General features: G+C 40.6%; 2 protein-coding genes and 1 long non-coding RNA gene across 3 annotated transcripts in view; 2 read left to right on the top strand and 1 right to left on the bottom strand.

The window, feature by feature from the left end:
* LOC123501269 (lysine-specific histone demethylase 1A-like) overlaps nt 1–10,089 on the top strand; it is a 19,743-nt gene extending 9,654 nt beyond the window's left edge. Inside the window, 3 exon segments of the mRNA XM_045250027.1 lie at nt 7,300–7,460; nt 7,621–7,808; nt 9,597–10,089. Coding sequence (XP_045105962.1) covers nt 7,300–7,460; nt 7,621–7,808; nt 9,597–9,765 — 518 coding nt within the window. The 3' untranslated portion in view covers nt 9,766–10,089.
* The window catches only part of LOC123501273, a 25,978-nt gene extending 12,814 nt beyond the window's left edge, over nt 1–13,164 (top strand). Inside the window, exon 2 of the long non-coding RNA XR_006673600.1 lies at nt 12,103–13,164. This is a non-coding gene — a long non-coding RNA (uncharacterized LOC123501273). The remainder of the gene's footprint in view (nt 1–12,102) is intronic.
* On the bottom strand, nt 12,346–18,649 carry LOC123501270 (H/ACA ribonucleoprotein complex subunit 4-like). The gene is made up of 13 exons (XM_045250028.1): nt 18,551–18,649; nt 17,772–17,917; nt 17,333–17,549; nt 16,766–16,890; nt 16,111–16,237; nt 15,673–15,786; nt 15,377–15,528; nt 15,105–15,234; nt 14,888–15,006; nt 14,566–14,784; nt 14,329–14,457; nt 14,147–14,218; nt 12,346–13,837 (listed from the first exon to the last, which is right to left on the bottom strand). Exons 1-13 carry the CDS (start codon nt 18,561–18,563, stop codon nt 13,775–13,777), a joined length of 1,626 nt encoding a protein of 541 aa, XP_045105963.1. The 5' UTR covers nt 18,564–18,649; the 3' UTR covers nt 12,346–13,774.

Genomic DNA, 18,649 nt, shown 5'->3' with positions numbered 1-18,649 from the left:
ACACACACACACACACACACACACACACACACACACACACACACACACACACACACACACACACACACACACACACATGCCCGGTAGCTCAGTGGTTAGAGCACTGGCTTCACAAGCCAGAGGACCGGGGTTCGATTCTCCAGCCGGATGGAGATATTTGGGTGTGTCTACTTTCACCTAGCAGTGAGTAGGTACAGGATGTAAATCGAGGAGTTGTGACCTTGTTGTCCCAGTGTGTGGTGTGTGCCTGGTCTCAGGCCTATCCGAAGATCAGAAATAATGAGCTCTGAGCTCGTTCCATAGGGTAACGTCTAGCTGTCTCGTCAGAGACTGCACACACACACACACACACACACACACACACACACACACACACACACACACACACACACACACACACACACACGTCATATCCTGGTGCCAGAAGCGTGTCCTGTGAAGGCCGCTGATGTTGATGCTGCCTGCATCGGTGGCCCGTTAACTGTTGTTTATACTCTGTTTTTGTTTGTCCGTCTCTATATCGACAGCATATCATGAGCTGTGGCGGTGATAAGATGTGGGAGTGAGAAGGCAGGGATAATCATGAAAATGGATACCGTGTTAATTTATACTTTCTTGGTCAACAAGGGTTGACGTTTATATATCGCTGGGCACAAAGTGTTGTGTTTGTGCTGTGTGCTGGTGACATGGACAGGCGTCAGGAAACGTAAGTAGTATATTAGTGTAACATTATTTCACGGCCTTTCCATGTCATAACGTAACGTTCGTAACCTTCAGGGTGAAACATCAACATATTAGTGGAAAACATATGTAAACAAGGCAAATGCATCACGAAGTTACCTCTACTCATGTTTGTAAACAACCTTATAGCACTTCAGTCTCGATTCGTCCTAACCTTCTCCAATCCGCCCATCCCAACCCCTGGGGTAACATATCAGTGAACCAACACCTGCAGGAAATGTAAACCCTCCCAAACAATAAGTAAACAAACCAATGACTGAGTCAGTGCCTATTTCTCGGCCATTATCCACTTCATTTATCACTCATCATATGTCAGACAGGTCACAAAGTGGAGCCGTAGGCCTAATCTTCCATGTCCTGTTCAGATATATCTGCCTTGGCGTGATTTGCATGTCATGAATGCCGAGAAAGGTCTAGAGAGTAGAGACAGCAGGTGAGTCATGGGCGTTCATGTTGTTACGTCATCCACCTCCGCCGCCCTCATTGGCTAACTAGTCCCAGCCTGTCCAGTTCAAACATTAGTTTTTCTATTATTCTTAGTTAATTTATTTTGGCTTATGAGTTAACTTTGGTGGTTTCTGAAGATACCCAGTGATGTTTTATGTGATTTCCATGCATCTGGGTAGTGAAATACATTGATCTAGAGATGACTTATGGTGTAAATATGAGCCCAATTTCCTTTGAAAATTTTCAAACCCCTTATAGGTGTTTTCCTAATAGAGTCTACAGTGAAATGCTTGTGGTTTGGAAAGATCGTGTATGTTTTGTAAGAGTGTATTATGCTCCTGATAAGCTAGGTATATGAATTCAAAAGGGAGTTATAGCCCTATTAATATTTGAAAAAACGACATTTTCTAAGTATAAATATTTTTATTTCACCATGTAAAATGGCTTTGATTATTTCTGCAGATTGTTCATATTCATAGAAAATGTTCGCTTTCCTATTGAATGAGATGTGTGGGCGTTAAGATTGTTTTTAAGCATGTCAGAGTTATAACAATTTTATTATAGTGTCTTGAAATATTTCTAATATTACTTTGCCGGGTCAAATTTTTAGATTCGATAAATTAGTTTAAGATTTTGACAAGTCAGAATTTGTAAACCATTCTTGTCCAGCTGCCCTATTGTGAATTGTCATTTTCAAAATGGTTTTTGTACTGTACATAAGTATGTATCTGTGACGTCATCAACAGTGAGGCCCACTGGCTGGACTCAAACTGAGACCCAGACTTTGCTGCCTCCCAGTTGTGTGTGTGTGTGTGTGTGTGTGTGTGTGTGTGTGTGTGTGTGTGTGTGTGTGTGTGTCATTCACCACAGTCATCTGCTGGTCACCCAGCTAGCCTTTCCCCTACGGAAAAAGCTCAGAGCTCGTAGTGACCTTGTCTCTCATGGTTCTGGTGATGATGCATATGCAGTGTAATTTTTTTTCCACCTCAGCCGCCTGCTGGTCATCCAGCCAGTCTTACCCATTACGGAGTGAGCTCATAGCTCATAGACCGATCTTCGGGTAAGACTGAGACCACAATACACTCCACACACCGGAAAAGCGAGGCCACAACCCCTCCAGTTACATCTTGTACCTATTCACTGCTATAGTCTGACCAGCCTTAATTTACAGCCGTGGGGGGGCGAGCGTCTCTGTACAGTGTTGCCACGTTTTCACTACTGTTGTTCTGTTAATCTCTCTCTCTCTCTCTCTCTCTCTCTCTCTCTCTCTCTCTCTCTCTCTCTCTCTCTCTCTCTCTCTCTCTCTCTCTCTCTCTCTCTCTCTCTCTCTCTCTCTCTCTCTCTCTCTCTCTCTTTAGTAAGTAATTTATAATATGTATATATATATATATATATATATATATATATATATATATATATATATATATATATATATATATATATATATATATATATATATATATATATATATATATATATATATATATATATATATATATATATATATATATATATATATATATATATATATATATATATATATATATATATATATATATATATATATATATATATATATATATATATATATATATATATATATATATATATATATATATATATATATATATATATATATATATATATATATATATATATATATATATATATATATATATATATAAGTAGGCACGAGGTCAGTCACGTCGCCACCAGCAATGTATCAAGGCCACCAGCTGGGTGTGGAAGAGTTACTGCTCGCAAGTGAATAATGCTTTTTTTTTTTCACTTAGGTATTGGCATATACCTACTATTTTGTAAAAATAGAAACTGCACATTAGCTTGGCTTACGAATTATGAATGCGATTATGCCTCACCCTTGAAATTACTGTAAAAGCCAGTAAATGTGAGCATTTTATCTTATAATTATAGCAACATCTGGTACTACAAGGTGAGGCTATTCGGCCTGGCCAGGCTGGGTTCATCAGTATTGCCGCCACTCACAAGACTTCTACTATTTTTTTTTTTACTTTGGATAATAGATTATTTCGTTTTTCAATGCTCATTATCTTATATCTGTAACGCTGATATTATTACACACCCTAAACATACGCTAAGTACCATTATAAGTTACTACAGTTGATATCAGCAACACTGTTGAATATGTATGCTATGTTTGTATGGTACTATATAGTTTTTTTATGCATATGATGGTTACTGTTGATTCAGCCATCTACTGTATATACACAAGTCAAAATTTTATACATCTGAATTGATGGTATTTGCGATGCCTTGTACACCAATAACTTCCATTTCACATCGCATTTTATGGAAACGTGGCAGCACTGTAAAGCTACCCTCGCCCCACCACAGCCGTAAATTAAGCCCGGTCAGACTATAGGTGAACAGGGGCCACACATTAAGAGGCTTGCCCATTTGCCTTGCCGCTTACTGGGACTCGAACCCGTACCTCTCGATTGTGAGTTGAGCGTGCTAACCACTACACTACATGGTGTGTGTGTGTGGGTGGGTGGATGGATGGGTGTGTGTGTGTGTGTGTGTGTGTGTGTGTGTGTGTGTGTGTGTGTGTGTGTGTGTGTGTGTGTGTGTGTGTGTGTGTGTGTGTGTGTATTTACCTAGTTGTAGTTTTACAGGGCCTGAGCTTTATGCTCGTGTGGCCCCGTCTCCATATCTACACTTATCCAAACTTACTTTAAAAGTATGCACACTCGTTGCAGACACTACTTCTTCATTTAAACTGTTCCACGTCTCAATACATCTTTGCGGGAAACTATATTTTTAACATCTCTCAGACATCTTCCTTTTCTCAGCTTTTTACTATGCGATCTTGTGCTTCAAATGTCATATTCTTCTCTCAGGATCAGTTTCTCATTATCCACTTGGTCCATTCCGTTGATCAATTTATAAACTTGTATCAGATCTCCTCTCTACCTTCTTTGTTCCAGGGTTGGTAGATCCATAGCCTTTAGTCTCTCCTCATATGTCATCCCTTCAAATTCTGGAACCATTCTTGTAGCCATTTTTGTAGTCTCTCCAACTTCCTTATGTGTTTCTTTTATGAGGGGTCCACACTACTCCTGCATATTCCAATCTGGGTCTTATTATAGTACTTATCAATTTCTTCATCATTTCTTTGTCCATGTAGTGAAATGCTACTCCAATATTCCTTAGCAAATTATATGTTTCTCTAAAAATTCTATCAATATGGCTTACTGGTTGATTGTTTTCTTCCATCGTCACTCCTAAGTCCTTTTCCTTTTTACTTTCTCCAGTTCTACTCCATCTCCCATCTTATAGATTCCCACAGGTCGTCTTTCACTCTTTCCCATTTCCATGACATGGCTTTTGTTCACATTGAATTCCATTTCCACTTTTACTCCATTCCCAGATCTTATTTAGGTCTTCTTGCAGTATTTCACAATCCTCTTTTGCTTTATAACTCTGCACAGTTTCGTATCATCTGCAAACAGATTTATGTAGCTGTTCACTCCTTCTGGCATGTCGTTAATATAAATGAGGAAAAGTATTGGTGCCAATACTGACCCCTGTGGCACTCCGCTTTCTACTGCTCTCCACTTGGACTTCATATCTTTAACTACCGTCCTTATTTCTCTCCCCCTCAAATAATTTTCTATCCATCTCAATGTGCTTCCTTTTAAGCCACCCTTCTCCTCTAACTTCCACAGTAATCTTGCATGTGGCACTTTGTCAAACGCCTTTTTTAAATCCAAATAAATACAGTCAACCCATCCTCTCTCTCTTGTACTCTATCAACTATTCTAGAATAGAAACTCAATAAATTAGTTACACAAGACCGTCTTTTCTAAAACCAAATTGGCTATTTGATATTAATTTGTTGTCTTCAAGGAACTCGATCCATTGTTTCTTTATTATTCTTTCACACATCTTGCATATTACACTAGTTAGTGATACCGGTCTGTAATTTAAAGGTTCTTCCTTCCTTCCGCTCTTATATATGGGAACCACCTCAGCTCTTTTCCATTCTACTGGTACTGTTCCATTTTCTATTGAGCATTTTATGATGTGTATTTACCTAATTGTATTTACCTAATTGTAACATACGGGAAAAGAGCTATGCTCGTGCTGTCCCGTCTCCATATCTACTAATGTCCAGCTTTTTCTTAAAATCATGAATATTCCTTGCGTTGACCACTTCCACGTCTAAACTATTCCATGCTTCCACCCTTCTATGAGGGAAGCTATATTTTTTCACATCTCTCCTATAAGTGGCCATTTTAGTTTTTCCCATGCCCTCTCGACATTCTTTCATTCCACATACACAGATCTTCCCTATCCATTTTTCCATGCCAATCATCACTCTGTATATTGCTATCAGGTCTCCCCTTTCTCTTCTGTTTTCCAGGGTCGGAAGTTGCATTCTGTTCAGTCTGTCTTCATAAGTCAAATCTCTTAAGTCAGGCACCATTTTTGTTGCAGCCCTCTGTACTTTCTCTAGTTTCCTTATGTGTTTCTTTAAGTTCGAGCCCACTGTATTGTTGCATATTCAAGCCTCGGTCTTATCATTGCAGTAATTATTTTCTTCATCATTTCTTCATCTAAATATCTGACGCCACTCTTATGTTCCTCAATAAGTTCAATACTTCTCCAATTATTTTGTTTATATGTCTCTCTGGCGATAGGTCATTGGTAATTGTCACCCCAAGGTCTTTTTCTTCATGACTGGTTTTATGTCTTCATTTCCTATCTTGTACATACTCCTGATTCTTCTTTCACTCTTGCCAAACTCTATTTTCTTGCATTTTGTCGTGTTGAACTCCATTTGCCATGTACAGCTCCATTTCCATATTCTGTCCAAGTCTTCCTGGAGTAGTTCGCAATCTTTGTCACATCTCACTTTTCTTAACAATTTTGCATCGTCTGCAAATAGGCTCACATAACTGGACACCCCATCCACCATGTCATTTATGTAGACCGCGAACATTACTGGTGCCAACACTGATCCCTGTGGAACTCCACTCTCCACCAAGCCCCATTCTGATGGTCTGTCCTTAATTATTGTTCTCATTTCTCTTCCTACCAAAAGTCTTCCATCCATTTTAGTAAACTGCCATGCACTCCTCCTACCATTTCAAGTTTCCAGATCAGTCTCCGGTGTGGTACCTTATCAAAGGCCTTTTTTAAATCCAGATATATTCCATCAGCCCAACCATCTCTTTCCTGTATTACATCTATCACCCTCGAATAGTAACATATCAGGTTTGTCGTGCATGAACGCCCTTTTCTGTGTGTGTGTGTGTGTGTGTGTTTGTGTGTGTGTGTGTGTGTGTGTGTGTGTGTGTGTGTGTGTGTGTGTGTGTGTGTGTGTGTGTGTGTGTTGGCCCTTGCCCTATCTTTTATGGTTCTGAGTGTGATGCAGTGTGTGTGTGTGTGTGTGTGTGTGTGTGTGTGTGTGTGTGTGTGTGTGTGTGTGTGTGTGTAATTCACTACGGTCGCCTGCTGGTCATCCAGCCAATCTTCCCTATTATGGAGCGAGCTCAGAGATCATAGACCGATCTTCAGGTAGGACTGAGACGACAACACACACTCCACACACCGGGAAAGCGAGGCCACAACCCCTCGAGTTACATCCTGTACCTAATTACTGCTAGGTGAACAGGGGCTACACTTTAATTGTTTTTATTACGAAAATGGAATCTTTGCAGTCTAAACCCAAAGAAAAATGGGTTCTAAGTACCTGTTGCATATGTAAAGTTTTGCACTATTAGCCCAAACATTTCTGAGCTAAGCCTTTTCTTCGCCCATTATGGTGTTCAAATAGTCTGTGTCGTTGCTTTCATGGGACGGGTTAAATGTCTTGAGTTAATATATTGCTCTAGTTAGAAATAGTGGTAGAAAGGCTATTTCAAATAGAGAAGCATCTGTACATGCCTAAAGATTATGTATTGAACCTTTATTGCATCAAATGATAGGCAGAATTAAAACTTTGTGATTGGTAGTATGGATTTATAAACTAAATGAATTCCTTACAAAAAACATTCAAAGAATTTGATGATAGGAAGTATAAGTTGGTGTTTTGCTAGTCATAGATTTTGTGTGTCACCATTGCAGGGGAGCTGTTCCTGTTCTGGAATCTGTACCGAGCACCTGTGTTACTGGCACTGGTGGCAGGGGAGGCAGCGGCCATCATGGAGAACGTGAGCGACGATGTGATAGTTGGCCGCTGCATTGCTGTGCTGAAGGGCATCTTTGGCAATTCAGCTGTACCTCAGGTGGGCTCCACTGTCTTGGCGTGGTATGTGAGGAAGTAAGACAAATGATGCAGCAGAGTAGATAATGATCCATAAGAGCTGTAGGTACATACAATAAAAGATAAATTAATAAAACAATCAAGAAAAGGTAACAGCTTACACTGGTCCTCTTTGATGGTAGCCCAAGGAGACGGTGGTGACGCGGTGGAGGGCTGACCCCTGGTCCCGAGGCTCCTACTCCTTTGTCTCCACGGGGGCGTCAGGCAATGACTATGACATCCTGGCGGCTCCCATTGCTCCCCTCCAGCCTGGCCAGAGTGGCCAGACTCCTCCCAGCGCTTCAGACGCCACCCCTCCACCCCGCCCCAGGTAGACTTGCCGCTGATTTGTATTGTGTGGGGAGTTTAATTTGTTAACTCTTGTACAGTTTTTTTTTAATATTGAAGGTCATGTGCAACAGATCAAGTTTAGGTTGATGTGGAAAGAAAATGCTTGTTTGTCTATGTTTTTGTCCAGTTCAATAAAGACTGTATAGAACACTTAAATTATGAGTTATTGATGTTTTGGGTTCAAGATTAATACAGTGGTGCCTTGTGATAATGGACACTTCTGGGGTGACGGGTTGTCTATTACTGCGAATTCTCTGTTAGTGAGAGTGGTTTGTCTGTGAAGCCCTTAAACACCTCTTTCCCTTTTTGGTAGTTTATTCTCTTTTAGTAATGCAAAAAATTATTTTGATTTAATCCTTCTTATTCTATACTCAGTGTTAAGATAAAAGAGTTAATTATTCATTGTTTGAGAAGTGTACAATAATAAAAATTTGTCTTACCAAGAATAGATAAATTAAAGATATAGCTTCCTGTTTATTGTAATTGGCTGATTGTTGTCCAATGGCATCTTAAAGAAGCATTTAATGACTGACTGAAGGATATTGCTCAGATGACAAATGAGGGGAGGAAGACAAAGAATTGTCAGGGTCAGAGCAGACTCCCTCTACACTATTGCTACCTCTCCATTGATCACAAGCTTGCCTTCTTTCTCTAATGCCGCTCCACCTCCTTACCCTCTGTCTCTGTCTTTCTATCCCTCCCTTCATGTTCTTTATAAATTGGTGTTTCCAAAATTACTTCTGAAATTCTAACTGTTGTTCCACATCACTGTTGAGATGAAAATTAAGGTGTGTTCTCAATAGAAAAGTGTTCCCCCATCCTAAACATGGTTTCTTAGTCTGAGTGCTGGGTCTGATACCTCACAGGCTTGCATTTTGTGCAGTCTTGTTATAGAGTATTGCCCCGCTGCAAACTCACCATATAGCCACCCTCACAACCAATCTTAGGCAGTAATTTGCAATGTAAAAAAGTAGTTCTTGGAGAGAGAGAGAGAGAGAGCAATCAGGTAGCTGTGTTGTTTACATCGCTTTCCGCCACTGCGCTAATGAAACACTTTGCTCATTATGTCATCTACAAGAAGAAAACCTTGTCCACTTCATACTAAATTACCTTCAGTCAAAAGAAGAAATGAAATTATAGACCTCCAAAGAACAGTAAATGAAGACAAAAATCACGTGATTGTAGAGTTTTAGTTTTAGAGTTTGTCGTTTGCACTTTAGTCAGCCACAGTGCTCTCTCTCTCTCTCAGTGTGGCAGTGTCATTATCCTTGCTTGGCCAATAACATTCAAACAAATGCGTAAATAGCATTTCACTTTGCCGTGCCGCAGATCCAACCATCCAGAGACCACAAATCACCATGAGTGTCATTCCGGTGACCTCCACAGTCAAACAGTTGCCACTGTCCATCTTATTACAAGTTTTATAAATCGTAGATGAACAAAATGAGTTACAATGGTATCTAACATGCCTTTTTTGGCTTGTGTATCATGTCCTGTGTGTATTCATCTGTGCAGCCACTCAGGAACTATGGATTTGTTTGAAAAAACTGCCATTATGGTTTCCCAAAAATTTATTAGTTTCTGACCAGTCTGTTATTGAGCGAGATCCATTACTGCGTGGTCTGTTATTGCAAGGCACCTCTGTATATGGTGTACTGTTTGGTTCAAGTACACTCTTTGTGTTTAATATCTAGTTGATGTTTTAATTCAGAAAGAAACTTGGAAAGTAGCCATTAGAATGAGAGGAATATTCTTGTTCTCTTTCCAGACTTTTCTTTGGTGGAGAGCACACCATCAGAAACTACCCTGCCACGGTTCATGGAGCCTTCCTCAGTGGGCTGCGGGAGGCTGGCCGCATTGCCGACCAGTTTCTAGGATGTCCATATGCTGCCCCACCACCGCCACCCACTAATGGTTCGGCTAGTGTCGAGACATGAAGCAGCTCTGGTCACTCTGTCTCCAGGGAAAAGGAGGTCAGCACCAAGGCGAGTGGGTGAAGTGATGTGGTGTTGTGGTGGTGGTGGCGCCTCTCAGGGCAGCACCAGTTGGCAGGGAGTGGGAGTCTCACCTTGTGTTGTGTGATGTGAGCAGACAGCATAGGTTTGAGAAATACACTCATTAGGATTAGTTCATAATTTATTCCATCCTGTTTCACTAATGTGCAGCAGGTCACAGTGGAACTTTGATTTATGAAACTAAATAATTAAGTGGAAGTTCTTGCTGTTCATTGTCAGAGTTCAGAATAAATGTGTACAAATATTTGATTACATTTGTAGCAAGTATGGTATCTTATGCCTCATAGTGATTGTATGAGACTGACCCTGCTTCATTACACTATATGATTTTACAAAAGTATTATATTAAGAATAAATATAAGTCTAGCACTACATGTAAAATACCCTCTGCCAGCCATTGCCCAACCTGGTTTGCCCCAGCAAGGCTCACCAGGGACTAGAGACACTGCTGCCGCTAATACACTTAATACATAAAATATCACATCAGAATAACCTGTTTTATGAAAGGTAATGGTAAATGGTGCCACTTTGTATTGGATATGATTGAAAGTGGCAGTTCATTATTTCATTTAGTGCGTATTGATCAAATATATAAAAAATTAAAGTTACAGTAAGTAGTTGATTGCATATAAACATTTGTGGCAGTGTTGACATCTAGAAATGGATCTCCAAAGAAACAACATCTTGTATCTCAGGAATGCAAGGGAGTTAGGGTGTGTGTTCTTTGTATTACCCAAAGGTTGTGTAAGGAAAGGAAAAAAAAAAAAAAAAAAAGGATAGAGATAAATAACATTCTTCAAAACAGACTACAGAAGCCAGTGATGTTAAGATTAGTTTTAGATTGTTTTCATGTTATTTCTTTCATTTAATTGGTCTTTTTTCTGTCCACTGTATACATCGCTTTCCACATGTCAACCTATGCATCTCCTTACAACATATTTCAGTGAACGTTTCCCTCACCATGTTGTTCTTTTGACTCCTCTGCTTGGTCACCCTGCTCATCGCTCGCACCCAACTCGTCAGCATTATCCAGGAGGTACTGCAACTCCCTGAATGGATTGCAGTGGTCAGGTGCTAACTTATACAGGGGCCAGTAGGTTGGGTAGAAGCATGATTGATCAGCAAGTGTCTTCAACTCCTTCAGCACATCATGAGAGATCCATAAGAGCTCCATGTATGTTGAAAGGCTTCCCACTTCCCCTAGTCCCAGGCTGTGGAAGTAGGCATCGAGTGTTGTTGACACAAAGATGAAGACAGAGGAGACAGCCACATCATGGCGGTACTTCCCCCACAAGTGAGAGTAGAAAAATTTTTTTAAAATGCGTCTTTTCTGATGATACATCCTCTTGAGCCAGTTTGTGGCATCAGCTTGCCTTTTCTGTCTGGAGAGCACCCTAGCATGTGACACAATCTGAGAGGCAGCCGTCAGTTGTCTCTTCCATCTAGAGTGTGTCCTGCTGTGAGACATGCTCTGGGTGGCTCCTTTTCTTCCTCTTATCCATGATGGATGCAACACTATCTCTCCCGCATCCTTGTGTTGCAGTGCTTTGATGGTTTTTGGTGGTGCTGTTGTTGTGGGGTAAGCACTAGCCCACACACAGCACACCACTACAAGGAGAGGTATAGGTAGACTGTGGATCCTTGCCATGCCTGCTTTGGGTGACTGCAGCTGATGTACTGACAGGCAGCTGTGGCTTTTCCAAATCTGATGTCTGGGGAGTGTGCTATAGGCCCCTAGGGATTGGTCAGGCCAGGAGGAGGTGGTCTAGTGTAATTAATGTAGACACACCTCAAACCTGCCTGTCTTCCTTTTTATTCTTTATTTCTTATCTCTCTCCATTAAAATTTGCTATCAGTGAAAAAATATACATACCTACATTTCCCATCAGTCTGCATTTACTTGTACCTAAGGCATTCCTGAGTGAACATCTCCCCACAGTACTCAGTGAGGCCAGTTTTTGTTTCTAATACATTTCAGTGTATCAAGATTATCAGTTTCATTCTACATCAGTGGTTTGGTAAAATGTATTTTCTGGAGTGTGTGTGTAGGAATAATGAACTGAAGGAACACTAAGCAATTAGAATAGGTAATTTAGGGATTAAGTGGAGGCATGCACACCTCTACATGTTCACTTGTCCCACACAGCCACTTCCTTTGTTTATAATGTACTGGTGGTGGAATGCTCTGCTTTGTCACTCAGGGTCATATCTTGTGCTTTAATAATTGCATTTCATTAATTTTACTTGTATAAAGGGGAGAGAGAGAGAGAAAATCATGTGGGTTGCTATGGGCAAATGCACCAATCAGCCATAACAAAGTATTAAAACTGAGAATGTGTATGTGTATTAAGTTTGTTTTTTGTTTGCTCTCATCTCTTTACTTAATCTTAAACCATCCCAATACTACTCAAGTGCAGCACAACTCATTGCCTCACAATTGTCCTCATTACCATTCACTATTTGAGTCTACACCTTCACTACAACTATTGAACAAAACAAGAGTAAAATTTTTGGGCTTTATTATAAACATTTTAAACTTAGTGAAGTGGTCCATGACACTATCACTTGAGGCCACTTGTGAACACAGCTGAGACGAGCCTGAAGTGGTACTAGGTAGGCTGGCGTGGCGCTGGCAGAACATAGCTGCACCATAGGAAGGAGGCAGTGGAAGAAGGGGGGGAGGGGAAAGGACCTAAGTGGCAGCATCACCGTTTTGGCTACACTTCACATTGCACACTCAAGTAATCCCAGGAAATCATTTAAAACACAGTATGCAATGGCTCCAATTGCATTATGTTGGAATGGTCTATTAGTGATAGTCCAATGTTACTGTAATACAGCTAGCAGAACACCTCTCGCCTAATTATATACACTGGTGCAGTTTTGGCACCAATACAACAATTCCTCTACTTAAATAAGAATTTTAGCACTGATTCCACAATTTAAGCATTGCTACCAACAATAACAATCTATGAAGTGCAAGAGACTGATTGCTAAGTGTTCTTGACTGGAATCGATTACATAGATACTGATAACATTATTCATGATGGAACATGTGATCTGACACTTGGAATAAGTTGGACAGAACCCAGAGGTTTTGTCTGAACACTGCAGGACATGAATTGACTATGTTCTAAATGATGACTTCTGGCTCCTTGCTGGTAGAGCCACAGCCATGTTGACACTTTCACTACAGGAACAAAATGACTTGAAGTATTATACAAACAGAAGCGAGCCTCAGTAAACACACAGCCATGGAATGCCTAGTTGTTAGGCAGAACAAAAACATCATGTAGAAAAGAAGATTTAAAAAAATAAAAGGAAGAACTATGTACATCAACAAATGCATTAAAAGTTGCCATGTAAAAAGGCTTTTAAAAGTTGTATTTCTGTAGTAGTTACTTACACAGGAGGGATCAAAATGTTTGAATGAAAACAGGAATTCTTTCTAGATGAATTATTATACAAGGATTGAATGCTATCAACAATTTTGCAATTGGAAGATAAACAATTGTCATAATTACACAAAAGAAGGGCCAGCAACTGCTTATTCACTAGGCAAGAAAATCAAATTATGGATAAAGAAAAAAACCTATGTACATCAATAAATGCAGTCTCTAAGTATAAAGAACTTTTTGCATTTTAGCCAGAAATTTCACTCTAACCAGCATAGCATCTGCAACACACACCTTTTAAAATATGATACCCACACAAGGCAGCCCACAAGTTGAGCAAGAGTGCAACTGGCAATACAACTTAATGTTTTTCCAGTCAGCAACAACCACCAAGGGGATAATGGCACCACCATCAGCAGCTTGACAGCTCATGCACCTTCTGCTTGTCCTTCCCACAGCCATGTGAAAGCACAAGAAATAGTCTGGATAAATTATGAGGGTTTATTCCATTGACTTCACTAGTCACACATTTACCCTTAATCTGATCCCTCAGCTGCCTCTTCCTTCTTCTTCTTTTTCTTTTTCTTCTTTTCTCCACTCTGTAATGAAAGAATTCACATCATGACTATTACACTTAGACAGACTTCAAAGAATCAATGTAATTAAAATAATTCATGAAAGAAAATAACCTCATCTTGATAAAAATAGCAAGATTAAAAACATCTTTTACACATTTTAAGGTGAGACAATGGTAAACCAGTCAAATGAAGAAAAAGGCAATGCATTCACTTCAATGATGTAGATGTAGACTTAAACACAGATAGTGATATGAACACTTGGCTATAAAAGAAGAGTTACATAAAACAAGTAAAATTTCAGCATTACAAGATGTGTGTTGAAACACTCACCACTTCGGCAGCTTCTTCCTTCTCTGCCTCAGCTTCAGCATCTTTGCTCTTCTTTTTCTTCTTCCCTCCACTCTGAAATATAGTGTTAATTAATAATGATGGGATAAAACAAAGTTATCACACCTTTTAGAGAGAATCTGACTCGCTATCCACAGTAAAATGTTGAGATGCAGATGTTTTACCTCCTGTTCAGATTGGCCATCTGCTGCTTCCTCCCTTTTCTTCTTCTTTTTCTTTTTTTTGGAGTCAGGAGAGACAAATGATGCTGCCTCCTCTGCAGTTCTGTCTAGTTCACCACCACTAAGCTTCCTCTGTAAATGGATAAACAAATAGTATTTATAATGTAATACTGATCTTAATTCTATGCCATATGTAGCCAAAACTTGTTATTGTGCAGGTTATGTTAACCCTGGACATACCTTCCTCTGGGCAGGGTCAGTGTCAGGCTCCTGCTTCACAGCAGCAGCACCTCCAAGGAACGTGGGCTCCTGCTTTACACCAAAGGGAGTTGTGGAATCAGAGTTAGCAGGAGCATTGTAATCAGTATAACTTTGCAACCACTTGGCTGGTGTGTTTTCATTGGGCTTGCCATATTTGTCCAATGCTCCATCCTTGATCATTGCCTTTTTCTCAGAGGCCTGAAGACCAGAGACAAAAACATTAGTTACATGTCTTCATATTTCACTGATATTTCATGCAGAGGAAATAAGCAATACTTAACATTATGGGAGTCAGGCATACCTTTGGGCCTAGACCCCACTTGCGAGGGTAAGTATCTCTCTCCATGATGACTCGCTTGATCTTGGCCACCACACCATGATCACATGATGAGATGGTTGATGTGGTCATGAGGGCAATTGCTGTGGAAATATTACAATATAACATCTGTCCAATTTGAAACAATCAAAATCCTGAATACACATTAAAAAAAAACTTGACTTCCACAAGCTTAACTCACCCAAACAGATTGCCTCTCCCTTTGTGGTACAAATGACAATTTCATCATTCATCTCAATGCCATTCTCATAACGCAGGACACCAGGTAACATGATTTTGGCACCATAACACACAGCATTAACAGCAGAGTCCTGTGAGGGAAAAACAACAAACTTACAATATTGGATTATGACCAAAACCTACAAATACATGTCAGTGAATATGCATGGAGCAAGTCAGTGTGCAGATGTCAGTATCATGATAGTTACAGCAGCACCAGCACAGGCTTCCCACCTTCATTATGATCCTTTTGTGGGAAACAAGTATGGCCTCCAGGGGCTTGATGACCCGCCTCATGTAGGTCTCATCCTTGTGATGGTCAAGGAGCCACTTGGCATCCAGAACATCATGCATGGTCACCATGTTATCCTGCTCCCCTTGAATACCTGTAAAGAATCAAGAGCATTCCATTTGCCGACTGTATGCTTACCTCTTCATCTCACATCCATCTCTCAATCAAGCCAATCATACCAGTAACAACTCTGGTAACATTCCCACAACTACCATGGAATGTGAGGCACAACACCAACCTGAGCGCACCCTCCTCAGTTCATGCATCTGACCACCTGTGGCGAGATGCAGCCCCATGTGAACACACATGGTACGGATGTATGTGCCCGCCTCACAGCTCACCCAGAACACACCTGAGGAATGAGGAGCAAACAGATGGATGAGTGACAAGAGGAAGTGGTGATCACAGCACAGTAGCTTTGTCACACAACCTTATAATGGAAGGAGAAAACAAATGAATGTGAACAGTACAACAGAGGAGTGTTTACAAGAATAGCTTATTCACATAACATCAGTTCAACTTTTAGGTTAAATACATAATTCATTTTAACCAAACACACTTACACATTTATGAATATTTTCTTCTATCATTAGAGTTAAAGATTCAGGATATTACTCATTGCTTTTAACGATGTTCCTTAACCTTGAGAAGAAACTCAAACAGCAGAAAACCATACCCATATTTTTCTCTGAGTCATACTCGAGAAGTTCGTTATCATACACGGTTCTGACTCGTAGCTGCCTCTTGACGGCAGATATTAGTGGTGGTCTCTGGAACTGTGCCCCCCTGAGTTTGTTCAATGCCTATTAGAGAGAGAGACATTGGAGACAGGTCACCCTTGGGGGAGGACTACTTACTCACTCATAGCCTCATCAGTCCAGACTGGTGATGTGCACCACCTGGACTAACACATAGAAATCAAAAGTGCTACACAACTTAACACCTGATGAAAAACAAACATTTAATATAAAGCCTTAACAATACAAATGCGAACTTGAAACTGATGGTGCATTGCTTTCAAGTCACCTCTCAGCATCACTATCTTCCCCAGCAAGGGACACCCTGCACCTTGCACATGAAGGGTACCGAGCCACTGACAACCCTTCACATGTAGGCAACTTTTCTTATTGTTAAAAAAAGGAATCAACTAAAAATAAATAAAATACATAAACCTTTCTACTCATTCCATATGCTAACTAGCATAAATCAATTTATGCTACATTTTCTGTACACTCAACAACCTCAATGCAGTAGGATTCCTGGTTGGTAAGGCTCCAACACACTACTCATAAGTCACTTTGAACAGCAACACACATTATTCACTAGCATACCTGTTTCACTTTCTTTATATCATCCATATTCTCATGAAGGCGGAAGACACACACGTACTCTTTCCCAGCACCCTGCTGGGACTTCACGAGTCGAGTTGCTCTCTCAAGACAGACAATGAGGCAGCCTGGCAATGAGTCACGTATGTCAGTGGTTTATAAAAATCATGAAATATGCCAACAACCATAATTTCAGTGTTTCTTCCTATCGTTTTTCTACATAACTAATGGATACAAAAATAAATAAAATAACCAATTGGGTGTTAGGTCATCAAAATAGCCAAGTAAGAAAAATAAAATAACCTCATAGAAACAAATTTAGCTAGAGATGTGAAGTTTCCATTTTAGGCTATAAGTAAAAGGCAAACAGAGGATTTTCAATGTCGAAAGGGGCCCCGCAGGGCATCAGTGAATAAGAGAGGATAGTTGTCTGAATGGTTATGTTGAGTAAACAAACAGAAGAATTGAAGCATTTGTTCTGACCCAATCAGAAATTTTTTAGATAATTCTGTGGCTTTCCTGAGGTGCTGTAAGGTATCAAGTTAGTTCAACAAGTCTGTAAGCACCCACCTGTCACTTTTGGGTCAAGGGTTCCTGAGTGTCCTGTCTTCTGAAGGCCAAGGATGCGCTTGATCCAGGACACCACCTCATGGGATGACGGGCTGGCAGGCTTGTCCATGTTGATGAAGCCTGACTTGATGTATTGATCTATTTCCCGCTTGAGTGGTGAGCACCCAAAGGCCAGCGGGGTGTAGTGACTCGTCCGCACATTGAGTTTGTCGAAGTTCTGAGCGACAAGATATACATAAGATACACTTCAGAAAAAACAGTTCCCTCTACAATATCAATAAACATCCACTAGCAAAAATTTGTAGCACATACTGTGATTCTGTCAATGTGTAAGTGAAATTATGCCTTTGAAAAAATGTATTCTGACCAAACATTGCAGTGATGCAATGTGACACCGTGCCTGGTGGTCTACAGACGGTGTGGAGCAGCAGTCTCTAACCTTGAGTAGCAGAGGCCATTGGGAAGTGTCGATTGCTTCTATCTTGACCTCACTTGGCTCTATCTTGAAGGTTACCTCCTGATGCACCTCCCCAATAGATTTCTTTTGCTTCTTCTTCTTCTTGTGCTCTTTGGCGACTTCTACTCCTGCAAACACAAGACTTGAGTTAGCTGAAGCAAACACTGGCCATTCAAGATTGAATAAGATCTACATAATAAGGCATTGTCACTCAAATCATATCAGTATCTGACTTAACAATTCACACAGCCATGCTGCTGAACTAGCAAAATCAATAAGCCTAACCCCACTAACGTGACAGCATGTGACAGCATATCTCAGGGTGGCTAGAGGTAGTGAGACAGCATTTTGAACGAGGTATTACTTTATATTGGTAATTTCCTCTGCCTGTGTATTTTCTAAGGTTTTGCACACCGCTAGTTACCCTCAAACTTACATACAATCCTTAGATATAGTTTTCCATGCACACTATACAACGAAACAGGCAGATTGATTCTCAACACCCTCACCGCAGTATATATCCCACGCCCCTCCAGGCCTACATTTGCAGTCACCACCCAGCGGTGTGGTATGCACTCACACCCTGGGAGAGCCACGAACGGTGCACATTCTGCTCTGAAGACGTTTCTCCAGCACACCCACCTCACCCCGGCACACACGCGCTCCAACACACTACACAACCTTACATGCACCCAGTCACTACTCAACACAAGCTATGAAACCAGAAATAACACTACAAATGTTAATGTCAGCCTACTCACCGTTCTCAGCCATGTTGGTTGTAAGCACGTGTGTCCAGACGCTACCGCCGCCGCCGCCACCTCGTTCCTATCTTGTCGACATTATTTCAGTTCGTCGGT

The sequence above is a fragment of the Portunus trituberculatus genome, chromosome 9 (genome assembly GCF_017591435.1).
Source record: "Portunus trituberculatus isolate SZX2019 chromosome 9, ASM1759143v1, whole genome shotgun sequence".
In the NCBI taxonomy this organism is placed as follows: Eukaryota; Metazoa; Arthropoda; class Malacostraca; order Decapoda; family Portunidae; genus Portunus; species Portunus trituberculatus.
This window is presented reverse-complemented; position numbering and strand designations above follow the sequence as displayed.

What these genes read in the sequence shown, in the direction of transcription:
- LOC123501270 (XM_045250028.1), bottom strand. An exon ending in ATATAAAGAAAGTGAAACAG is followed by an intron (nt 16,238 to 16,765) that starts GTATGCTAGTGA and finishes TCTCTCTAATAG; the next exon opens with GCATTGAACAAACTCAGGGG. An exon ending in CTGACCCTGCCCAGAGGAAG is followed by an intron (nt 14,458 to 14,565) that starts GTATGTCCAGGG and finishes ATCCATTTACAG; the next exon opens with AGGAAGCTTAGTGGTGGTGA.